Genomic DNA, 26,965 nt, shown 5'->3' with positions numbered 1-26,965 from the left:
CAAAGATGTGTGTTTTAGCTATCTTGATTTATAGTAGTTATATTATGTAATGTATTTAGATCTATTACATATGTTTAATGACTTAGATTAATGGTGTTATTGTACAGTATTTTGTGTTATAATTATATCCATTAGTTAATTTATATATAACATATAGATAATTATTTGTAAGTAGTACACTAAGGCTAGAAAATCAACATCACTTAAAGTTATAATATAAGTTTTATGCCAACATAATTAATTTGGTTAATAATGTTCTTATAAAAGAAATGTTGTTGTATATTTTTTATAATAATGTTGGATTAATAAATAAAAAAATTGTTTAAATACAAAATAATTGGTATTTTGTTAAATAGGTAATATTTAAAAAAAAAAAAAAAAAAAAGGACTTACCTACAATGAGCGTGAAGGAAATCTTGTAATATTAATTAACTTGTAATCATAAATAAATATTTAAGTAGAGACTCTGAAGCAAAGAAAACGCATTAGTTTCGTGAAGAGTGTTGAATTTGCAAAAATCTTCTTTTGGATTTTCCCCTCCTGCAATTCACCAAGCGAATACATCACTGATTGAGCTCTTTGCCATGAAGCGCCCCTTTGACGACGCCACCACCACCACCGCTGCCAAACCCGTCTTCTTGACCAAAGCTCAGCGCGAAGAACTCGCCCTCAAACGTCGCCAAGAAGAAATTGCCCAGCAAAAACGCCGCCAAGAACAGCTTCTCGCTCAGGCGCTAAACTCTGATAGGCCCACCTCCGATTCCCGCGATTCTCGCGACCGCGACCGCCACCGGCGAGAACGGGAGCGGGAACGTGATCGGGAGCGTGAAGAAGAGGCGAAAGCGAGGGAGCGTGCTAGAATGGAGAAGACGAATGAGCGTGAAAGAGAGAAGGAATTGGAGGCGATAAAACAGCAATATTTAGGATCGAAGAAGCCTAAGAAGAGAGTTATAAAGCCGAGTGAGAAGTTTAGATTTTCGTTTGATTGGGAAAATACTGAAGATACTTCAAGGGATATGAATATTTTGTATCAGAATCCTCACGAAGCTCAGCTTTTGTTTGGGCGAGGGTTTCGAGCGGGGATGGATAGGAGAGAGCAGAAGAAATTGGCGGCGAAGAACGAGAAGGAGATGAGAGAAGATATTAGAAAGAAGGAGGGGGTTGAGGAGAGGCCGGAGGAGGCAGCGGCACAGAGGCTGAAGGAAGAAGCTGCTGATTTGTATGATACTTTTGATATGAGAGTTGATCGACATTGGTCAGAAAAGCTGCTTGATGAGATGACTGAGAGAGATTGGAGAATTTTTAGGGAAGATTTCAATATTTCGTATAAAGGGTCAAAGATTCCGAGGCCAATGAGGAACTGGGCTGAGAGTAAATTGAGTTCTGAGTTGTTAAAAGCTGTGGAGAGAGCTGGGTATAAGGCGCCTTCACCTATTCAAATGGCGGCTATTCCGCTTGGTTTGCAGCAAAGGGATGTTATTGGCATTGCTGAGACTGGCTCTGGTAAGACTGCTGCTTTTGTATTGCCTATGTTGACTTACATATCTAGATTACCGCCAATGAGTGAAGAGAATGAGGCTGAGGGGCCTTATGCTGTTGTGATGGCTCCTACTCGTGAGCTTGCACAGCAGATTGAGGACGAGACTGTTAAGTTTGCACATTATTTGGGGATAAAGGTGGTTTCAATTGTTGGTGGGCAGTCTATTGAGGAACAAGGGTTTAGAATTAGGCAAGGGTGTGAGGTTGTAATTGCAACGCCAGGTCGTTTGATTGATTGTTTGGAGAGGCGATATGCGGTTTTAAATCAGTGTAACTATGTGGTTCTTGATGAGGCTGATAGGATGATTGATATGGGTTTTGAGCCACAGGTTGTGGGTGTGTTGGAAGCAATGCCTTCGAGTAATTTGAAACCAGAAAATGAAGATGAGGAGCTTGATGAGAAAAAAATTTATAGAACTACTTATATGTTTAGTGCTACTATGCCTCCTGCTGTGGAGCGGCTTGCTAGGAAATACTTGAGGAATCCTGTGGTGGTTACAATTGGCACTGCTGGAAAGGCTACCGATTTGATATCTCAGCATGTGATGATGATGAAAGAATCAGAGAAATTTCCCAGGTTGCGGAGATTGCTTGATGATTTTTCAGATAAGACAGCAATTGTCTTTGTTAACACCAAGAAGAATGCAGATACAGTTGCCAAGAATCTGGATAAGGCAGGCTATCGAGTAACTACTTTGCATGGTGGGAAGTCCCAGGAGCAGAGAGAAATTAGCCTTGAAGGTTTTAGGACCAAGAGATACAATGTCCTTGTTGCAACTGATGTTGCAGGGCGTGGGATTGATATACCTGATGTGGCTCATGTTATCAATTATGATATGCCTGGGAATATCGAAATGTACACTCATCGTATTGGTCGAACAGGCCGTGCTGGAAAGACTGGTGTTGCTACGACTTTCTTGACTCTTCATGATACTGATGTCTTTTATGATCTCAAGCAGATGCTTATCCAGAGTAACAGTCCAGTGCCTCCTGAATTGGCAAAGCATGAGGCTTCAAAATTCAAGCCAGGAACAATTCCTGATAGACCTCCTAGACGCAATGACACTGTTTTTACTCATTGAAGAATATGTAGATCTGTGAGACACTTCCTTATAGGCTTCACTCCTCCTTTTTTGGCCATATCATGGCCCTTAGTGGCTAACGTATCTTTACTCACTGGAATTGGAAACTTATCTATAATTTGATTATTACAGCTTCCATTATAAAATTGGTGTATTTTACTTCTTTTGCCCTTCAGTGTGGCTGCTGCTTACTGATTGTTGATTTTGAAGATGTTCATCATCATATCAGTTAAAGGTGTTTTTTCTTCTTCTTTCCTTTTGATTTGGCTGCCCCAAGTAGAAGTTCACTGAAAGCTTTAATGTTAGTTCAAAGCACAAACTTTATAAATTATTATAAATTTCAATTACTTAGTGACATACTATGTCATGTTTTGTTTATTATCCTCTTTGACCACCATACATTCAACTTTGCTTTGGTATTTGTAGGTACTAAATTTGCTAGCATGGGTTAGTTTTCTTGCCTGGTATGGGAGAACAAGTAAGAGGCTTGAGTGATGATATGACACTATGCTTTGTTTATCATTCTCCTGCTGATGGACTTGTTGATTTATCTGTGAGATGAACTGATGATAAAGTCAGGATCTTCCACGTCCAGCATGGAGGTCCTCTGCTTCTTGCTGCACTAACATTTGGACAGTGTTCTAATTGTTTAAAAGCTGTGCGTGTCCCTATTCTGGCTGCTCCAATCATCATTTCCAGAACCATATACAATGGTAAAAGTTCTATTGTCAATGCAAACCTATAATGATTAAAAGATATCACATAATTAGTCATTATCTCCTGTGTACGTCATATTTCTTGATATGAGAAAATTGTGCAAGAAAAACTGTTGTAGTTTCTTTAACGTGAGAAAATGTGGTTTGGAGTTCAAAGAACAATGTTATATATATCCAATTTTTGAGTATCTAATTAGGTATTCAGATGATGTATCGTCATATGATTAAATGATGTTTTATTCTTAATTTAAAATCACCTAATCACATCACATGTTATCTAAATATCCAATTATATACTTAAAACAAGAGGCGTATAGTTTTATTGGAGTTCAAAATAATTAGAACATCTGCATATAAAAAATTTTAATCATATAAGAGCAAATTGTTTTATATGTATTTTTAATCATATAAGTTCAAATCGGTTGATATGTATTGTATTATGTACTTGTTATAAGGTTGATTTTGCTTTAGCTGAGTCAATAGTTTGGGCAAAGAGTTTCATCTTGTTGATGTTTTATGCGGTCAGACTTCACCCGAATGATTCAGGATTGATCTCCAGCAACCCTGCATTTCCGTTCATTGTCAAAGCTAACAGCACAATATACAAATGGCAGAGATGAACTTGTTTATAAGTACTTACAGTTGCTCTGAATGCCATCTTTCCTAGATTATTTGAAACTGATGGAACTCTGTTATTGAATCGTGAATGTTGAATTGAGTAATATCTTTAGAGGAGTAGTTTATATAGACAAGAGGAGAGCCAGTGGAAACCCCGACTTAGAAAGAGGTTTGTTGACAAGTAGGTAAGAGGAAACTGAAAGCTCTGAATTCACCTTACATTCTTATGTGACTTTGCTTTGATGTTAAAACTTTCTGACTTTGCTAGCATGGGTTGGTTTTTTGGTATTTAATTAGGTATGGGAGAACATGTAAGGGGCTTGAGTGATGAGATGACACATAAATCCTCACATTATCATGCTTTCATGATACATGGGTCAGTTGTATATGTATAATTATTCATCAATTACTTAAATCTTAAAACTTCCTGGTATAACTGGACGGAATGTCATTATAGTGCAGGTATTGGACTTGGTGACGTGTCTTTCCAATTGATTCACATTCAAGCTGAACTTATGACATGTTAATTGCTGCTTTGTCCAGAAAAGTGATGTGGGAAGGAGGATGTGTTAGTAGTAATTTTTGCTTGCTTTTATCAACTCCTGCTTGTGTTTGCATGCATGAGTTTATCTTCTTCTTGCTGGCTGCATCTAAATATGATGCATTTGTTAGGTGATTGTTGAAGCCTTTAGATAGAATTGCAACTGTTTCTGAAGTCCTGTAAATGATTAATTGATTATAAATTGAAAATCTGGGAAGTTGAGTTTTAGTGTTTTCCCTGTTAATACTGTGCGTTTTTGGGTTGTAGAATGAATAACAGTTTGAGAAGAATGAAGAATTGCAGTTAGTTGTGTTACTGGACTCGGACCAGGTAGTTTATGTTACTATTGTAGCATCTTACTATTCGGTTCTAAGTTAATCAATCTAAGTTTTTCACATGAGAGAGAGAGATCATGTTAGTTGAACTCTGGCTTTTTACAAAGGAATCTTTTTGCTTAACCACTCAAGCTAATCTTTGTGATCTAGTAGACGAATCTGGTTGAAAGATTTATAGAGAAGATGAAAGTTACCTGGTAAAAGGGTTGGGGCGAGTAGGATCAGGGAGATTCTAGTGGTTGTCCTGGAGGTGAGCTACCTTCCTCAGGAATGATTTATTCACAAATTAATCTGCCAAACTGACATCATGATCTGGTTCCTCAGCCTCCTATATGGATCTCCATTTCTTCTTGTTTACAATAACATTAGGGCAATGTGCCAATTGCTGCTTTACTGTGTGTCCCTATTGTCTGTGCTACCATCATCATTCTAACCATATAAACCTGTGCAAATTCTGCAGTCAATGCAAACCTGAGATGATCCAAAGAATCTCACAACAAATCTTGAAGAAAATGTTTGACATACAGTGGATCACTCACTTGTTGTAAGTCTGATTTGCCTGAGTAGAGGCAGCAGATTGTGCAAACTGTTTCATTGTGGGAGCAGTCCATGTTGCGAATGGGCGGTTTCCGCCCAAACAATTCAGCATTGATCTCCAGTAGCACTTCTATTTTTGTCAAGATCACTATGAATGATCACTGACAACACAAAATGAAAAAAGAGAAGATGTATCATGTTTTAGGGTACTTACAGGTGCCCTCACTGCCATTTTCTTTTACCCAGAAAAACAGATGAAATCTTTCGTATATTAGAATGTTCTGATTTAGAAATTTCAAGACATTTGCGCCTGAGGCACATTATATAATATCCTTAAAACAAAGTTTATTGAGCTCGTATCAGAAGTAGTACTAACTCGTCTTCATTGACGAACAAGAAACAAACATCCGCAAGAAACAAGACTAGCTAACACAGATTCAGATTTGAATGAAAATTTTGATTACCTTCCACGATAAAAAAGTGTTAATTTTGTACAAAATGAAGTGACTTATAACCCAAAAGAATAAAAAAAGAAAGCTAATATCATTCCCATCCCAACTTACTAGCCACTACATTAAATATCTTTGAAGTTGGCCATGGATTTAAAGAATTTGATGATTTCTTCTTCTGCCCTTCTGATTCTAGTTGCAGCAGCGGCTTCAGAACAAGGCTGAAGTTCCAATAATGTAAATTAATTCTATTGTACATGTTTGAACCAATGAACTGCCCCGCAATATTTAAGAATTCTCAGAAATATTTACACATACCAGTAGGTTACTGAACTTAGATATCTACTTCCCTTGATTTGCAGCCTCTGAATTGTAAGCAGGAAGAATGCGTCATTGTCAGATGAAAGACGTTAGTCCTACACGAAATTTGTGAATAAGTGATTATCTGATAATGAGCAAAGTTGTGTGCTTCTTGTTGCCAATTCAGAAATAGGAAGATTGATCTGGGATGATGTTCATTTGCCGAAGCACTAGACCAACTTTCTTTTTGAGTGAATCATTGTCGAGAAGCTGGACGAGGATCCTTTCGGATTTCATAAACAAGGGATCAGTGGATTCAAGCTGTGTATTTTTCAGTATCTTCTGGAAGAGATCCAAGGCTTTTGTTTTGGCAGATAAGGATCCCTTTTCCAGGACTTGCAGAATGGCTGTCACGCCTTGGCTGTCAACAATGACAGCCGTTGCAGGAGACAATGTGCTGTGGTCTATTAGCAATGTTTCCAGTGCCATAAGAGCAGCCTCCGCGACACCAGACTCTATATCACTCAAGGTTTTCAACAATGGCTTCACTGCATCCACCTTTACAAGGCAAAATGTTTCTCTTGGTGAACAAGCAGCGCCATGAACAGAACATAAACTCCTGTGTTCGGATGAGTCAGAGCAGCACAAAGACATATCAGGTAAGAGTTTACTCAGAAGAAACATTGGCATTGAGGTCCTTGTTTCAGTTGAAATGCTGGCTGCATTGGAGACTGACAGACTGGTGGATTGAGATAATTGCGCAAGAGCAGTCGCTGCTCGCTGCTTGGCCATCGAGCTCCCTGAGGAGAGGACTCGAATTAGTGATGGATACAATTGAAGTTTTCCCACTAGCCTCTGAAGTTCAGGCTTGGAAGGCTCTGTGAAGTGTAAAAGTGCTGCCAGTGCATTCTCAAGTAGACATTCATCTTGGCTTTTAGGCATCCTGATCCCAAGTTCCCCATCCATGCTACAAATCACCTCATAAATAGCTTTCAATACGTCTGATTTACGAAGTACTTCATCAACAACAATGTCATCTTTTGGAAGCCTGCTGATGATTCCGGCAGCAGTGGACCTTTCTTCAATGTCCAGAGAGCTTGTGAGAATAGCTGCTAGAGTATTAATGGCAGTTTCTTTGCCAGGGGAAGATGGGAGTGGAACCCCATTAGGATGGCCTTCAGAAATACTATGTAATAGCTTCAATGCCCATCTTCTAACTGCTGGTCGGTCACCATCCAGGGAAGAGAAGAGGTGACTGATTGCATCGTCGTTGGATTGGATCAGGTCGCGAGCTTTCTCCGATTTATAACTGAGCTCCACCAGTAAGTGCAGAAACTGGATCTTAACTTGAGATTCGGAACAAGCTACGAGCTGCAGAAAGAGACTGACATTATGCTCGGATTGGAGTTCCTGCAAGCCTTGAAACAACTGGAACTGACTGTGCTGACAGGCTCCGACCATCAAAGCAAGAATCTCAGCAGCTTGCTGTTTCAAATGCAGATCAGAACTGACAAATGAGATGAGGCCAAGTAAATGTGGTATGGTTACAGGATCTGATAGAAATTTCTTCAACATTCTGGGATAGGCTATGAACTTTTTGATACATTTGAGGCAAGCTGATTTGCTAGCAGGTGAGTTTGAAGAGAGTAGCTGGATTATATTGTGTATAAATTGCCTCTCTTTCAAAACTGCAATGCTATTTTCCTTGAGTTGCATACTTGTCAACGCTGCTGCCATCAATGATCTGGTTTCTTGGGATCCTGCCAGAGAAGATTCTAAAATTGAGCACACGGTAAAGTGGATTAAAAGTTCATATCAGGTGAGCTATTTTACCTTGATTGAAGCAAGCAACAAATGGTTGATAGTAACCAGCTTCAGCCATCTTGACAACAAAGTGTGTGTTAGAGGAAAGATTCTGCAACACACTGTGAGCATTCTCTGAGACATTTGGATCCTCGTTATGGAGAAAAGAAACCAAAATAGGAATGCAGTCTTTTGTTTTGCCTATTTTCTCTCGAAGGGATTGTCTCTTTGATAGCTCCAGCAAGACTGCAAGAGCATCAGATTCTGTTTCACCTTTATAGATCTGCTTCACAGTGTGGCGAATCGCCCCTGCTTGAACAATGGCTTCCTGCAAATCTCAAGCAACAACTTTCATGCCAGAATAACTTATAAATAAAATGGAAATGTTATTTATCCATACTCAGCTTTGCTTACCTTATGATCATCACTGAATTTAGCTAGACCGTAGAGGCATTTCAGTGTGGCCTTGGCGTTAATCCTGTTATCTTTTAAAAATTGCACCAACTTTGGAACGAAATCTTCAGCAGTCATGGCTGCATAACGAGGCATTTCCATAAGACTTTGCATGTCCTCCAAGGCCTTGTTTTGCCTGGAATGATCATTGGAATTGATTCCAACAACTGCAGCTTGGAATTTCAAGTCCTTCTCCCTTTGCTTCCATTCTTCAATCGAGTTCCGAAGATTGAAATTTGGCATAAGATCAAGAGATGGCAGCTCCTCTCTGCAAGTGGGGCACTTCTTTTCACCTCTCTTAAAGTGTTCCTGAATCGCCTTCCTCTCGAAGCTGTGACCGCACACAATTGCGACAGGGTCTTTCATCACCTCATTGCACAAGGGGCATATTACCGATTCAATTGGGAATTGCTGGTGATATTTCTGAACTTCCTCACTTCGTGGCATTGTCACAAGTTCTGAAATATACAAAAACTGTATCAGTTGATCCAATTGAAGTGCTTCTGCCTGCTTCTTTTGAGCTTCCATCTCTTCCTTTTCTTTCTTCAAAATTGCCAACTCATTTTCTACTAGTGACGCATCTGTGCTAGCACCAACAGCTTCTGCAATCTTCTCCAGAAGACTCACAGCACTCGCTCTATCTCTTTCATTCTGTGATATCGAATTCTCTATCTCCATAGCAATTCTTTCAGTTGCAGCTGCTGAATGGAACTCCAATGACCTTAGATTGTCAACAATCTGATCCATCATCGTCTTTAAGTTCAGCGTCATATTAAGATTCACAAGCTGAAAGGACGAAATGGTGGTGGCAATCTCTGTGGACAAATCTTGCATTTCTGACAGCACAGAGTTTGAGTAAAGCAAGAGACGCAACCGGCTTCCGGATTTGCAATTCTTGATAATCTTACAGGCTTTCCTCAGCTGATCATTCAAGGTCTCCAGTACAGATTTTGTAGATTCTAAACCCATTGCAGCTTCAATTTTCCTGGCATCCAAGGCATGAAAAAGGGTATTCAACTCATTAACACTCCTGGAAAATTCCTGAAAACTTGCCTTTCTGAGCACCACATTTCTTGTATCACTAGCAAGGTCCACTGCTTGAATTGCCACCCTGTTCCACAATTCCTGCAAAGCTGCTACCCCAACATCCTCAATTCCATAATTGAAATCCATGGAATCAATCCACCCAACCAAAAAAACGAGAAGTAATTAAAAAACTTCAAGTTTTATAAAATCAAGGACACCCCTTTTCACACCGGTTACTTTTAGGCCCTCAGGTGCATTTTCCGGGACTCATAATCAATTCGCACTGGCGATTCACCAATAGAAATAATTTCTGCATCAGGAAAATTTGAAAAACAAGTTTCATATGCAATGTAAACATGAAAACATGAAATCAAAACCAAAAGTGAAAGGTCTCAAAAGTTGCATACCTGAAGAAGTAGACAGGAAAAAATTCTGTACCAGGAAAAATTCCAGGATGAGTCTGTGAAGCCTGGAAGGGTTTGAGCACTTTTTGAAGGTAAATTTTCTTTGCAGAAAGATCGAAAGAATCTGCAAAGGTTTCATTTGTAGTTTGAAAAATAATAGAAAACTCGAAAAGAAGACATAAAGAGGTTTGAGTTGGGTTTCTTCATTGGTCGGTTGTGGTGTGTGTTCATTAGTCAATCTCCCTCTTCAAAGTCTTCACTTCCGTCGTGTTTACTGGGCCTGATCCTGACATTTTCACACAACGATGAAAGTCCCTTTTGCTTCTTCCTTAACTAAACGTGTCTCCTGTTTCTCCAAAACCTTATTCTATTTATATTGAATATGACTTTTTTTAATACTACTAATACAACTAAAACGTACAAAAATAATACGGTTTATCAGAATTTTGTCAGCTTCCTTAAGAAGCTAAAACTTTTGCATTAGCCGGAATTCGGTTCAATTTTGACTGTGTCCTGTCCATCATAATAATAGAATATTATTTCAGAGCTTGAATTAAAATTTTAATTTTTCGTATTATATAACATATTTTTAAAAAATAAAATTTTAATTAATACATTATTATTTTAAAAAATATTATAAATACACTTACATATTTAAAATTTTTTAATATACATCTCTAATATATTTATATCAATAATAGATATTGTATTATATAATATGTTTATTATATTGTATGATTTTAATGCATTTTATGATACATATCGATTTTTATATATATCATATCCTAAAATACGAATTATATATCGTAGGATATTAATACCTATATTATTTATAATTTTTTAGACAATATTGTATTATATATACAAATAATATGTTATTATATAATTAAATATTGTTTAATTTAAAATTTAAAATAATTTAATTATATAATAATATATTATCTATGTATATAATTATATATTCAAATATATATACATAACTTTATCCTAATTTTATTTTATGAGTTTACGAAGGTGGAAACTAAAGGCTAATGGGATGTTTATTATGATGTTTTGCAACATATGGTTTTTAAAGATCGGAGAAATCGCGTGGAATTTTCAATGCAAAGACCAATTTGATTAAACAAAGAGAGACTACGTTTCCAGGATGGCGTCCTGAGAGTGACTTCGATTATTATTATTATATTATTTTGTTGGACGACCAATTATCTCGTCCGAAAGTTTAAGAAACTGTCACTTAGGTCCATGAGCTTTAAATTTAAAAAAAACACCAAAACTTTTCAGGGTGAGTTTAAGATTGTTGTAGTTTCTTCCTTGGCTACTTATTTTTTGAGTTAAAATCTTTAAAAAAAAGTTTGATCATTATATAAAAATTTCATAGTGAAATAATCGGTTTTACCATCGATAGAATCTTCGAGAAACTCGAATCAATAATTCACTTTATAATTATTAAATCAGATAAGTTAAGAGTATAATTTTGAGATATTGTCGATAAATTTCAACCCAAATTCTTCACTTTGGAGTTATATCCCTTTATCACCCAAACCGACTATTGGGAACATTATATAAAAATTTGATAGTGAAATAATCAATTTTACGAAAAGATTCTAAAAGCTTGAGTAATTACATCAATTTCTTAATTTCTTAACTATTAAAACAAAATCTAAAATTTATAAAATAATTATTTAAGTAAATTTATAATTTAATAAATAATGTCGCCCACCAATTTTTATATTTACTTTTTTATTTACAACATCTATTTTGATAATTTTACATATATCATAGAAGTAAAAGAAATTTGAATTAAAAATGAGTGTCCATAAAATTTTCTCTAAAGTAATTAAGAAATTACAACAATCACTTACTAAACTTCTCACTCCAATGGGTTTAACCATTTTCTTTTATTTTGAATATATAAAATAATTATCTTATTTATTGATTAATAGGATACTTAACAAATTATAGATATTTACTGCTGTAAAATTAGATTTTGATGTTACAATCTAATAAAATATAGATTATTTTACTTTTCATAATTGAGATAATTTCACCACTTTACCCTTTTATCTTCAAATTTCATTAACATGTGTAAAAAAAAAGCATGTATTTATCATTTTTTGAAACTAATGGGTCCCCATAAAATCACCTAAACCTTATGGGTAAAGATGACGACATATTTATAATCACTGACATAACGCGTTACAGTGTCGATTGGGAATTAAATTTTTGGGTTTTTCAAGCCACAAATGTTTTCCACCAACCGACACGTCACACGTCAACAATTTTACAAATAAAAATAACAATAAAATTATTAAAATATATTTTTAATATATAAATAATGAGTTATTATACATCTAAATAATTTTAAATCAAAATTAAAATAATATTTAATTATATAATAATACATTATTTATATACAGAAAGAATAATATTATGTATATATATTTTTATATATAATTAATATACATAAATAATATATTATTTAATAATTATAATTATTTTATTTTTAATTTAAAATTATTTAATTATATGATAATATATTATTTATATATTTAAATTATATATAAAAAATAAATACATATAATTTTATTAATATATAAATTATATATAAAAAAATGTGCCGGCCTTAATAAAAATAATAAAATAAGTTGTCGTGCTTGGTGACGACAACGCGTGGCCGCAACCCCCAACTTGGGATTTCATTTCTATTCCATTCGCAAATTATTTAAATAGAGCGATGATGGAGAATCCCCTAACTTCTTTTTAAAATTTATTAGAGATAAATATAACACTAATACTAATATAATAAACTATATAATTACTTATTAAAAAAACATTATAAGCAAATAAATTGATGACATGTTATCGCTATAAAAGCTAAATTTTGGCTGTCAAGAGAGTTGGGCGCATGCCTTATTACGAAAGAAAAGAACATTTAAAAAATTGAAGAAAGTGATTCTAGTGGCCCTTTAATGCACTAATGAACACCACTTTCAAAGCTTTTACCGTTTAAAAAATTATTTTTTTCTTCGGTGAATAAATTATATTTTTTTCGTTTAAGATTTGATCTGAAAACACTTTTTTTTCAAATCTTTATATATTACAGACTCAAATGAAAAAAAACAGACTTTCATTTCTAATAAAATTGAATAAAATGAGTGATATATAAATATATGGATTGAACATTAATATAAACGAATTAGTTTTCTGTAATATGAGTTTTGATCTTCATACTTGTAAGTAAAATATATATTTTTGATATAGTATCATAGCATCACCAAAAGGTGGACCTAACAACCAAACGATATGTCTAATAACCTATGATAGTTACACTTGAGTAAAGGTGTTGGAGATTCAAATAAAAATAAAAAGAGTCTCACATAAAGAGTGGGGTGTTAGAGATTCAATCTAACAACTTATAATTGTTGCACTTAAACGAGAGTGTTGAAGACTCAAATAAAAAGAAAAAGAGTTTTATATCTAATAAAATTAAATAAAATGAGTAATATATAAGTGTGTAGATTAGACATTAACATAAGTTAATTGATTTTATGTAATATGAGTTTTGATCTCTATATTTATAAATTTAATATATATTTATAACAAATTATATGATATCAAACTCTATGAATAAAAAATTTTGACAAAGTGTTAGAAAATGAAATTATCATTTATTTTAATTTTTAAATTATTATAAATAAAAAATATAAACACGGATTAGTTGTTATCCCTACTATTTTCAAACTTTCAAATTGTTATGATATAGTTGTTATTTTCAACCTTCGGTATCATTAAGTAGAAAGTTTAAGCAAATTATAGGTTGAAAATAACAACTGTATGGTAAAATAATTTTAGACGAAGAAAATGGAAATTTGACAATAAAGGGTTATTTTATTTATTTTTCATCCTGTTTAGGACTTTTTTTTTTTAATACAGTTGTATTATTATTTTTATAATTATATTTATATTAAATAAATATTTTATTTAATAATAAAAATACATACATAGAAAATATACATAATTTTATACATAAATAAAAATGTGTTACTATATGATTAAGTATTATTTTATTTTTAATTTAAAATTATCCAATCATTTAGTGATACGTTATTATCTTTATATTTAACATTGCTCTTTATTTAAGTCTTATTAATATGAATTCAGGGTAAAATGTTATATATAAATTTAATATTAAATAATAAATTAAATATAAAATCAGTTATAACAAATTAGACTTGATAAAAACTAATTATTTGAATGAACCAATATGATATTCAAACCCATCAATTTAGAATTCCCATCTACTGAAAATATAAATACATACATACATATATATGTATATGTATGTATGTATTAATACTTTTTATAAAAAATTTCTTTTTTTAATCATTATGTCAAATAATCAGTGTTTCTTTTTTTATTGTATTATTTATTTTTTCGTTTATCATTCCGACAAGTTTTTCATATATATTTCCATTAATACTTAGTTAAACTTTCTTATCCATTTCATGTACATTGCATTTTCTTTTACTTTGTTATCATATAATTGGAGTTTTTTTTCAATAAAAAATATTGAATGGTTATTGATTCTTTTTCTATAAATAAAAATTCCTCATAATGAGTTTTGTCAAAAATTTATAATAATATATCTTGAAAGTTTTTGGCCTTTCCAAGAAAAAAAATTATGGTTTCATCATATGAATGAGTAAACATTTGCATACTACTTACAAGTAGGTTGGATTTGAGTTGAGTCTATTCGAACTCAACTTAAATGAGTCCGAATTCGATGAGTTCAAGCTTTATTTTATGTAAAACGAGTCAAGATCAAATTCAATTTGATTCGAATTCAGCCCTACTAGCAAAATTGTCACCCTCTCCAATGGGATGTAAATAAACTACATAATAAGCTTGTGGACAATGCTTAAGAATAAGAAAAATATTTAATTCACTTCATTAGCCATCAAGGGATTGTGAAAAAAAGCATGAAAAGGGCTTTCAAGGACCTTAAGACAAATGAGTACTTTGCCAATTTCATAAGCACACGAGAAAAATATTCAATTCTCTCAAATTTTACTGCTCTCAAACTACTTTTATCCCTTTAATTAACAACTTCCTTACTTTGGTTAATCCTTTCTTCATCACCAGTCCCTGTATCCATGTAGTATGATCCGAATCTCAACAAAAGCATCGAGAATTGACAATTGCACATAAGGTTGAGCATTGTTTGGATCTAATGAGAAAAAATCATTCGCAACCAGTTTTCTTAACATTATATTTTTATGGTAATTTCACCTACTCAAAATGTTAGAATTTCAAATGTAAGATATTATACTTGAATTTTATATTAGAAAGTATTGAATTCTAATATAGGGTTTACATAGTCTTAGACTTTTCAATTTTAATAACTAATTTTTAAAGTATAATTCTTTTAAGATACATATAATTTGATAACAGAGTTATCATAATGTCTACTAGTTATAATCATACAATATTGGTGGTGACATTGACATTGCAAAAATATGGTTCTCCTAAAGTTTTGTATCTCAGAAACACTCCTTTAATACTATATAAGGTTTGTTTGGCATGTTATTAATCCAACAATAAGCATCACCCGAGCCGCCTGCATGAGACATGAAATCAACCATACAAGCATGATGCTTTCTCAGGAGTCTAAATCCTATAATCTTTCATGCGAGTAAAAGCAATGTCATCTTTATCAATATATGATTACATGCAGAGAGGATAACAAACATTGTGGAATCATTTGGCCGAAATTAACATTCCTCCACTTCTAAAAGGAAGATTTGATGCATCTTTGAATTGACCATGCAATGCATAACCCAATCGTATTACACATTATAATACAGTTTTTTATTGATTATTCAGTATTAGGAGTACAATATCGATCTTTGCTATACTTAGTAGATAATCATTCATCAATTTTACTTTTTGAAGATCCAGTTGAGCACCACAAGTTTTGATGGTAGTAATAATGTAGGAATATTATCTCTCTTTTGTTACATGAAGTGGCTCAAGTTTGAAGAATTACTTATCAGTTAAAGATCCTAGAAGTGAGGATCTTGTGCGTTGAGTTAGGTTACCCAAGTTACTAGCCATATAAGGGAAACTCTTATATGTATAATGTACATATTTTCTTCATAAGAAAAAGGAATTGCGGTTCTGTGAACATAGGCACATTGTGAAACCGCGTAAATTTGTATATCTTATATGATTGTTTTCTTGCTTTGATTTTCTCTTTGCTTTATTTTTAATTTCAATTCAATATCTTGCATCACAATTACATTTTATGAATCTCAATAATTGATGTAAATGTTTTGTATGTAGAATCATCCCTTCCATAAGCACCCATCATTTCATTTTTTTTTTTTTTTAAATATGTCTCTATCAAAACAACCCATCAAATACAATCATGGCACTTTCCAAAACCAATAATCATTTCATTATAAAGAAGGGGAGTTTTGTTTAGCTTCCCTCATCCTTGTCGCATATTGATTGTCATACCTGCATAGCATTGTGTGTAGTTTCTTTCCACACGGTAGACTCTTGCCAACCCAATAGACACTTGCGCAATACAATTAATGGACAAGTCATCACTTGCCTACTACTCAAGATACTGCCTGCCCTGGTTGGATGAGAATGAAAAAGTGTAAACTAAGCTCACAATTATCTTAACTAGTAGAAGAGATAAGTTTTGTGTGAAAGAGTTTATTTCTTGCTCATTTGCATCATTTGTAAATATATTGTTGCGAGAAATACAGGTTTAGTAAATTGCTACGACCAGGGATGAGACCTGGCGATTACAAAATCGTTAAAGACAAGTCAAAAAACCAATTCCTTCAATGAAGGAAATTGATTTGTATCTTGATTATTTCTTGCAATGATGATAATTGATCCCGTAATTATTTTGCTTGACTTATGGAGTAGATTTTGGAGCTATTTTTGACTTCTTATTTATATGGCCATGAAAGATTAGGGTTCCATGATTCCATCATGGACTCCAATCTCGGCACACTAAAAAAAAAAAAAAACCCATACAAATAACAATTATTTTTTTAGCAATGTTAATAATACATATATTTAATACATAATTTGAGTACATAAAAGATATATTATCACATGATTAAATATTATTTTATCTTAAACTTAAAATTATCAAATTATATAATAACACATCATTTGCATATGTAAATTATGTACAAAATATGTATCCATAATTTTATTGTTAATTTTTTTAATACTAATTAAAAAAATTTAGTCACCGAAAATTAATTATATTTTTCAACCTCCACTTTCTCAGTGGAAGGAAATAATAGACTATTAAAATTAATTTTTTACAGCTAATTTTTTAGTTATAAGTAATTATGTTTTGACAACTAAATGTTCAGTTGTAAAATATTCATAAACTTATTTCATCCCTTTGGCACCTTATGTTCCCACTGGAGGACAATTTTTGGTAACTAAATCGTTATTTCGACAACTAAAATTTTATTTGTGTATAAATTTGTTTTGACAACTATAAGTTTAGTCTTAAAATATGTAATTAAAATTAATTTTGTACAACTAATTCTTTAAATAAAAGTATTTTTATTCTGACAACAAAGTGTTTATCTGCAAAATAATTTAATTATTTTGGCTTTCCATATACTTATTAGAGGGAAATTGGTGGTAAATAAATTGTTATTTAGCAACTAAAATTTTTAATAATAAAATATCATCTCACTGGAGGTAAATTGGAGAACTGACTCGCCATTGCCGGATCAGAAAATAACTTGAGTTTTACTCCATTGGATCGTTGTGGAACACAAACGAACTCCTTGACATAGCAACTCGAGCAACCGAATGTGAATGCTTGCTTCACAGATGACAAAAAAATAATCGCTTGAGTTAAAATCTTCCTAGAATGCCATGGGCCATGGCCAACAGAGGAGTGAAGTGGTGAGACCCGAAGAAACTGAAAGGTTGCGTTAATTGAGAAAAGTGAAAAGTTGCGGAGAAAGAGACTGAAAGGTTGTGTTAATTGAGAGAGAATGTGAAAAGTTGTGTTAATTAAGAAGGAAAGTGAAAGGTTGCATTGACTATTTGAGTTAATATAAGTATTCATCAATTTTACTTTTTGAAGATCCAGTTGGGCACCACAAGCTTTGATAGTAGTAATAATGTAGAAATATTATCTCTTTTTTGTTACATGATGTGGCTCCAGTTTGAAGAATTACTTATCAATTGAAGATCCTAGGAGTGAGTATCTTGTGCCGTAAGGGCTTATATTTATAATGTACATATTTTCTTCATAAGAAAATGGAATTGCGGTTTTGTGAATGTAAACACATTGTCAAATCACCTAAATTTTACCGACATCGGATAAAAAAATAATTTGATTTTTACTCCATTGGGTCATTGTCGAACGCAAACAAACTCCTTGACAGAGCAACTTGAGCAGCCGAATGTGAAATGGTTGCTTCACGGTTGACAAAAAATTGGCCACTTGAGTTAAAATCTTTCTGGAATGTCATGGCCAACGGAGGAGTGAAGTGTTGAAGCCCGAAGAAATTGCAAAGTTAGCGTTAATTAAGAAAAGTGAAAAGTTACGGAGAAAGAGAATGAAATGAAAGGTTGAATTAACTGAGAAAGAGAATGAAAGGTTGTGTTAATTGAGAAAGAACATGAAAAGTTGGCAATAATTAAAGGAAAGTGGCCCTAAAGTGCAAAGGAGGTTTTATATAAAAAAAGAGGAGTTAAAATTTTTTTTTTTTTGTTTATATATCGATATCAAACACTTAACTTATCTGTTTCAATAATTATGAGATTTATTACTAGATTCAAAGTTTATTCTATTTAGTATAATTGGTTTTGACTGAATATATCAATTTGATTCGAACGAAGTTTCTCATTCGTGAAAAAAAAAAAGGAGGAAAGTGGAAGGTTGCATTGACTATTTGAGTAAATATATTAATTGCTCACTGATAATTAATATTCATGCGAGCCGAACACAGCTAGTACTCAGTTTGGCATTCAAGTTTGGATGTATTAATATTTGTTAGTTTGGGTTTAGGTTCAGGTTTGGGTATATCACATTTGTTCGAATAAAACTCATTTCGAATTTAAATAAATTCATTTCGAATCCATCTCTAATATAAATTATATCAATATATTTTTAGTATCTAATTATATTTACCTTTAAATGATTAAAACACCACTGTTTTTATTATTATTTTCTTCCATTTAATAATTGATATACTTTGAATACCTTGGACTGAGATAATTCAATTTGAATTATTTGAGCTTTGAACACCACTGATATGTCTTTCTCAGGAAAAATCAGATCTATTTGAGCTTTTTAAAGCTCTGATACTACATAAAAAATAAGGTTTGTGTGAAAACGCTCATCCTTTAATTATTTGTATCCCATGGAAATGTATTGTTGCAGAGAAATACAATTTATGATAATTGCTACAACGAGGGATGAGATTGGGAATCACAGAATTTTACTAAGCAAGTCAAAAGCAATTCCTCTAATTAAGGTGCAAGATTTGTGTCTTGATTAATTCCCCTAATGATGATAATTGATTTCCATAATTATGATTACGTTGTTTGACTGATGGAGTAGATTTTGAAGCTGTTGACTTTTTTCTTATAGCAAGAAGGGTATATTATTCTCCCCAAAATCAGAAGACCATTTCAACCTCCAAAGATCTTTGCGGCTATATTCATCGATATATTTATTAATCATAGCAAACTAAACTCAGACTAATTTCTCCACCCAATTTGCAACTTGATCGAATTCAAGAAACTGTTTAATTATTCATGTGTTAGCCGATCTTGCAACACTATAATAGGAACTTGCTTCTTCGTTTGAAATATGTACCAATTGCTTGTAATTGAGGGTGCTATTGATGGAGTAATATAACTCCTTATGCCCTATAATAGAAATTTATATTTCTATATAATCCATAGTTTTCAAAATTTTATTGTATTTTTCTATAGTGATATCAAAGCTACGTCCCATCATTTCGGGTGTAAATTATACATTTACTACAACTGATATGAATCAATTATTAGTGTCAGTTTCATTATCAATATTCATTGATAAAAATTAAAACTATTAGTGAAGATATTTCATCAATGCTAGAATTTATGGGATATAGTCAAATTTGGGTTCAACACTCCAAAATAGGCATTTAACTCTTCCAAAGTTGAATACAAATTGTTGAAAGATAACTGAGAGAAGGGTTTGAGAGCTCTATTTGCAAAGTTTTGCATGGAATTAAAACACAACAAATAAGAATGATAGATGTTGTTATACCTATGAATGATGGCTTATTCCCTTTCAATTCATCCCGAATCCAGCATGATAGATGTTGTAAAGTTTTAGGGTAGGGTTATAAGTTTTAAGGTTTACGGTACCAATTTACATCCAACATGATAAAATATTAATTACCCCTATATGGTAAAATAACAATTCTCCCGTATATTATAAATATCCACTACACCCATTCTAAAGTTTTTCTATATATCATAACTATGGTACGAAATGTACTTTTAAAATATACCCAATGAAATTACACAACATAGTAAATTTCTATTATTAACTATATACGAAGAAGTAATGGATACAAAAAATATTTAAAATATAAATTTGATAGATATTCCCTTTTTTACTATATATAAATATATAAACATTTTAAAACTTTAGTTTATTTGATATAATAATTATAAATTTAATTATTATATCTTGGGTTTATCCATATAATATATATATATATATATATATATATATATATATATATATATATATATATATATAAAACTACAAATTTACCACTTCTTTAAACACCACCACTCTTATTCATTAATTTCAACCTCTTGGGCTTTTCATTTAAAGGGTCAATGGGCCTAATATATAAAAATCAGAATAATATATAAAACTTTTATTAAATTAAAAATAGTATTATACATATGACTTTATATATAAATAATAATATGTAATTATATGATGAAATGGTTTTTATTTAAAAATAAAATAATATTTAATCACATGATTATTTCATAATTAATCAAATCACTTATTTATTTTGTATTTTTATAAATTTATTTTCTAATTAAATTACACAATCAAATTATATATTAACATTTTCAAGAAGTTAAAATTTGTAGTCACATTAGATTATCATTACAATATATTAACCGCGAGTCCTTCCACACATAACGACAACCACGAGTCCTTCTCACACCAACAGATATATAATCGCACTGGTATGGAATGCTTGGGTTGATTTTTAAAAATAGAATGAGAAGAGATGATTGGCATTGATATGGGATAAGTGAAACTCAAAAGTAAAATTCTTGAAAAGAAATATTTAATAAAATTAAAGATTAAAATTGACTCAACAGAATCTTTAGACAAAAAAATGATATTTATAGAGCTTAGTTTGTTTTCGGATCCTCGTTTGAATGCCCCTTTTGTTAATGTACATATTTAATTATCAAAAAGAAAAAAATCAACATCCTTCGAATCATTGGATTGCAAACCTAAGAGTCATCAGTGAATCTAAGTATAATAAGGATAAGAATCAAAAGAGTGTAACAAGCCCTTGCTACAACAATATTGTTATTCGCCCAAGACTTTATTTGTCTCAACTCTCCCTTGCCATGTTGTTTCTTCTTCGTATATAGTTAGTGTTATTTTGTCAGTCATCGTAAATTCTAAAAATGCCTATAAACAATTTTTTTATTTAATTATTTTCTTCTTCTTGTTGTATACTTTTAATGTCTCTTGTTACGGATTTGTAGTAGAATCAGTAAAAAAATTCTTATTTCTATATTTAATTTCCTAAAATATTTTTTATATATCAACAACATTATCAACTCATTGGAATAATAAGTTTATTTTTTTACTTTTAAAGATCTTTATTTATTTATTCATTTTTTTGGTTATTGAATCAATGGAAAATTTTAGCTTTTTTTGCAATGAAAATGGTGAAGGTGACCATGGTGCGGCATAGGATGAAGGGAAGGAAAGTGGGGGTAGAAGAGAAGTATGGGATTTTATTTCCTTAAAATAATCAAGTCAATATTATTATTATTATTGAATTCAGTTCACTCATAATAAATTGACCCGATCTATTAGGGTTAAAATATCTAATTAATTCTGACAGAGAAAATGACTTTATTGACTCTAACAGTTATAGAAGTTATTTACAGTTGAGATTTCAAAGTTTAAATTTTCAACTGACACTTAACATTAATGAACAGAAGTTACATAATGTCTGTAAAGGGTGAGAACTTCTAATTACGCTCTCTCTTTTGCTTTCTCTTCTCTACAAAGAAAATGAAAAATTAATTAAGAAATCACAGAATATAGAAAAAAGTGTTAAAAGCAAATTGTATCGTAGATTAATAATCAGGATGCGTAAATTGTCGACTATCTTCAGAGAACAAAAATCTTGAATCTAGATATGTTTTTATGATCATGAAACTATTTAATTTTTGCTTACAATTATTATTCATACCGAGCAGCGGTCTCATGACACTATCCTTGATGGATAAGTTAGAAGTGAAAATCACTTACAAAATTTTTAATGAATTAACCCCCCAAACCAAATTTTCTCTTCTTATAGACAGATGATTTATGAATCAGACATAATTATTTGGGTACGAATTGCATAATGCAGGAGTAATTTTCAATTATATGTAATTGTCATAACGATAGCAAAAAAGATAAGACTTAGATTATAACCATGAATAATAGGCTAATAATAATTCAAATAATGGTATCATTAAACCTTAAAATCAATTAATAGCACATTAATATGCCTAAAATACTAGTTTACCCAAACTTAACAGAATTTGTAGTGCCTTAATTAATTTCATTAAACAAACTTTGAATTTGCCACCTACATGTCATAAATGTTGACTAGTTATATTATAACCATGATAGACTTATATTATAACATGAGTAATTGAATTTTTTTTAATTCAGTTAAAATAAAGATCTCCCTTTGACTAACCTTGCCCATGCACAAAATTAATTTAAGCCTAATTTTGCATGGGCCAAATAACCAATTCCCACCCAAGGTTTGATTAAATGACATATTTCCACAGTTAAGTTTGAAAGAACCAATTTACCACCTATTTTTTAAAATTTTATATATTTTTTAATAAAATTAATGAAAAGACAAAAATCCTTGAGCTAAATAACACTTTATTTCAAAATTTTCATTAAATAATTTTATATCATAATTTATATTAATTTTAATTTAAAAAATTATCAATACAAATATAGATTGAGATGTCATGACGCATAATCATATGTTTGAGGATATATTGTAATTTTTGAAAATATTAGGAGTCTTAATAATCTTAAAGAGAGTTTTTTTAAATTTAAAAAAAATTTGGGGGCATTATTAAAAAATATAAAATTTCAATATGTCTCTTAATAGTTTCACAAATAATAGTTACACCTCTAAAATACACAATAAATAAGGGATGTAACTATTATATTACAAACTATTGAAAATATATTATATTTTCAAAATATATGGGTAAATAAATAATTTCCTAAATAAGACAGGAAAAATATTCATTTATCTTTAATAAGATTTTAAAAAATAATATTAACATTTCATAATATACCTCTATTATAATATTTTAAAAAATAACATAAAATCTTTTGATTGTTAAAATTAATCATTAACTTTGATAGATAAGTGGAAAGTAGATTTTTTCAAACTTAACAGATGAAAATCTGTCAATTCATCAAACTTTGGGTGGAAACTAGTCGTTTTGGCCATCTTGCACAGTTAAATGTCCTAAATAAAAGGTCTAAATTATAATAGAGAAACACACATGCAGCACTATTTCTTATTTTTATTGTTTTTATTGTTATTAAACTAAATACATTAAGAATAAGATCACCCACAAGTTTATGCAAACTTAAAAAAATAAAAAAGCCCAAATATATTTATAAAAATAAAGACCATTACATATAATATATGTTAACATGATGGAAGTAGTCTTCCACAACCTTCAACTTAGTTGTTCCCCAAAAATTACAAATCACAACTATTAATATTAATTAAAACAAACCACCGCCAAATAAAATCACTCATTAATTAACTTAATTAAAAGAAATAAGCTGATGACGAGGAAGAAGATCCCAAATCAGACCCTCCATTATCCGTTCCCAAATATGAATTTCCATGTTGAATAAACTCGCTGGTGTCCGTTCCAAAAAAGCCCTCGTTACTTTCATTGTTTTGAAAAACACCCCCGACATTGTATTGCTCCATATTTCCTTGACCCCCCATGAAGCTCGTCGTCGTCTCATTCCACCCCCCATAGCCATACCCTCCTCCCATCACGTAGTTCGAGCTTGACGACACATCCGGCGGCAACGGCGGCAGCTCGCAGTCATCTCTAAATGGCTGCGAATGAAACCCTTCTGCTTCGTCCATCACGCAAGTTATCGGCTTGTAAGACTCCCCTGTTTGCAGCCATTGATCGTCCCCAAACGAGAGATTAAACGGCTGGACGCCATGTTCTGGAGAAGAAGACGAGTTAAAGAAGTGTTGGCCATGGCTACTGTCATTGTTATCGTTTTTCGGGGGAAGAAAGACAGAAGCGAGGTCGTGCTGAGACTCATCAGGGGAGATAATGGAGGTTACAGAAGAGCCAGGGGGAGAATCTGAGTAGACGAAGTTCGTGCGAGCTTTGGAGCCTCTCATGGAGCGGGCGGCGCGGTCATAGGCTAAGGCGGCCTCTTCGGCCGTGTCGAAAGTGCCCAGCCAGTGGCGCTCTTTGGTTGTGGGGTCTCTTATTTCGGCTGCATATCGCCCCCATGGCCTTCTTCTTACTCCGAGAAATCGTATTTCATTTTGTGGCTGGTTTTGCTGCTGGTTTTGTTTTCTTCTGGTTTTTGATGAAGAAGAAGGTGAATTTGTCTTTGAAAAGTTGCTGAAATCCATGAAAATAGCTCAGAATTTTTAGGTTATTAGGAAGAAGTGAATGAAGAAGAAGAAGGAAATGAGTGTTGTTACATTGGAGAGTTTGCATGTTAAGGGTTTAAATAAGGGCAGCATTGAAGCTTTAATTAATTAAGTAATTAATTGATTAATTTGGAAATGATAAAAAATTAAGCATGCAATCTCACACATGCTAATAATCTAAGAGTGGGTCCAAAATTTTGAGCCTCATGATATCTTAAATGCTCTTCATTATGGATTATCATCACTTGATGTTCCTATGAATTGAAGGTTCAAAGTTGGTATATTTTTTAACACGAGTTTTGATATAATATTTATGATTAACTTATTAATGTATTTAATGATTAATATTGTATTTAAATCATGTTACTTTCAAAGTGTATATTCTAAACGTTCAAAGTATTTCGATTAAATTACTCATAATATTATGTCATAATTTTTTTCAATCTAGGAAAGGCAAGATATTATTAATTGCCCTTTGCCTTTTTTCGTTTTTTTGTAGTTAGGACTTTGAATCTAGGCTTACGAGAAAATTTATCTCTCCTTAAATGAAGAGTTAATATTATTTGTGCAAGCTATTAATCGATCATAATTTTGTTTTAACATAAAAAGTTCAAATGAGAAAAGAATCTTGGTCTACAAGGGAAAGAGAGGTCAATAGTTAAATATAGCATGCAGAGATTAGGTCTTACTAATGCTAAACTCTATCTTAGTTGAGTCAACAAACAAAGTTCTTAAAAGGTGTTGAGAATTTAAAATGCTTAAGTATAGAGTGTCTAATAAATTAATTGAGTAGTTGAGTTTCATTATAATGAGCTCACACACTACAAATCATATAAATTAAATAAATGTCTACTCATTATATATGGTATGTATGTAATAATAGGGATGATCATAAAACCATGATAATTTGCTTCTTCATTTCCATCAACTTTCTAACTCTTTTCTCTGTATTTCTAAAGTTAGTAATACCAATAGAAGATATTAAAAAAACTTATAGAATTATTGTTATATCATATCTAAACCTTTTCCCCTCTAATTTATAGTTATTAAATTTATATATTAATTTATATCACCATAGATAATATAGTGATACTATGTGTACCCATTTTAAATGCATAAATAAATATATATTTAATATATATTATCATGTGATTGAATTATTTTTAATTAAGAATAAAGAATATTTAATCACATAATAATATATAAAAGTGTATACCTATTTGTGTATTTAAAGTAGATATATATAATTTTATTGTATATAATAATATCATTATGATACCACAAACTTTCTTTTTTTATATGATACGGTTTCTAGTTATCATATGATAATACGAAGTCGCTCACATGCATGCTACCTTCAAAAGAGAGAGAGAATGAGAGTCTCTTATTAATCCTAGGGCTTGTGCCAATGTAATTACTTGAATCATGAGCATGCATGCTTCTCAATAACTTTATCCAATCTCAAAAAGGTCCTCCAACAGACTAATTAATTTATGAACTTCACTATATATGATTGTTTAATGCATACATGATCATTCAATTGTCAGTATACCCATCATCCCAATACAATTATATGGTTAATAGCTATAGTTTATTTTTACCGACCTTTATCTTTTTGAGCATATAAAATTGTTTCCTTATTCTTTTTTAAAGGGTTGTATAAACATGCGAGTCCTTGTTGACGTGCAGACTTATGGGATCAAAGATTCGACAAAACATATATACAATTTATTCAAATAAAAAATTATAAATATAGACGTTTTAATTTTTAAAATATGTATATAAAATTAAATCAATTTATTAAAAAAAAAAATTTGCCGTTTCATGCAAAACTATCAAAAATCTGAAACATGAAAGTTCTATTTTTTTTTTTTAATTCTGAACATATATTCTGGCTAGTGGTTTTATAGTAACAACAAAATTCAGTGTAAAACTACGGATAAAAATAAATAGTTGTATTTGATTAAAGGAAAGAAAAACTATATGTATGAATACATCATATATAAAATATGTATACATATAAATTTGAATAATGTTATACATATTCATTTTATGTATATAAATAGATATATATTTGATGACTCATTAAGTGATTGGTTGTTTTTTTATTTTTAATTCAATATCACCAACCATCTAATGACATATGTAAAATATATATTT

General features: G+C 31.6%; 3 protein-coding genes across 7 annotated transcripts; 1 reads left to right on the top strand and 2 right to left on the bottom strand.

The window, feature by feature from the left end:
* Window positions 1–454: 454 nt before the first annotated feature.
* Window positions 455–4,724, top strand: LOC123192872 (DEAD-box ATP-dependent RNA helicase 21-like). Of its 5 annotated transcripts, none has more exons than XM_044605560.1 (5): window positions 455–2,922; window positions 3,048–3,334; window positions 3,864–4,140; window positions 4,253–4,331; window positions 4,418–4,724. In XM_044605560.1, exon 1 carries the CDS (start codon window positions 585–587, stop codon window positions 2,619–2,621), a length of 2,037 nt encoding a protein of 678 aa, XP_044461495.1. In that variant the 5' UTR covers window positions 455–584; the 3' UTR covers window positions 2,622–2,922; window positions 3,048–3,334; window positions 3,864–4,140; window positions 4,253–4,331; window positions 4,418–4,724. The 5 variants fall into 5 exon arrangements, with proteins under 5 accessions (XP_044461495.1, XP_044461494.1, XP_044461497.1 ...); XM_044605559.1 differs by having other exon boundaries at window positions 456–2,856; XM_044605562.1 differs by having other exon boundaries at window positions 456–2,856; window positions 4,413–4,724.
* Window positions 4,725–5,725: 1,001 nt separating this feature from the next.
* Window positions 5,726–10,048, bottom strand: LOC123192871 (U-box domain-containing protein 43-like). The gene is made up of 4 exons (XM_044605558.1): window positions 9,807–10,048; window positions 8,335–9,709; window positions 7,951–8,248; window positions 5,726–7,877 (listed from the first exon to the last, which is right to left on the bottom strand). The coding sequence occupies exons 2-4, from the start codon at window positions 9,544–9,546 to the stop codon at window positions 6,301–6,303; spliced, it is 3,087 nt and encodes a 1,028-aa protein (XP_044461493.1). The 5' UTR covers window positions 9,547–9,709; window positions 9,807–10,048; the 3' UTR covers window positions 5,726–6,300.
* Window positions 10,049–23,941: 13,893 nt separating this feature from the next.
* On the bottom strand, window positions 23,942–24,784 carry LOC123230392 (ethylene-responsive transcription factor LEP-like). Its single transcript, XM_044656578.1, has one exon. The coding sequence runs from the start codon at window positions 24,782–24,784 to the stop codon at window positions 23,942–23,944; it is 843 nt and encodes a 280-aa protein (XP_044512513.1).
* Between the last annotated feature and the right edge of the window lie 2,181 nt (window positions 24,785–26,965).

Source organism: Mangifera indica, chromosome 12 (assembly GCF_011075055.1).
Source record: "Mangifera indica cultivar Alphonso chromosome 12, CATAS_Mindica_2.1, whole genome shotgun sequence".
Taxonomy (NCBI): Eukaryota; Viridiplantae; Streptophyta; class Magnoliopsida; order Sapindales; family Anacardiaceae; genus Mangifera; species Mangifera indica.
Note: the sequence above shows the minus strand (reverse complement) of the source record. Positions and strands in the feature narration are given on the sequence as shown.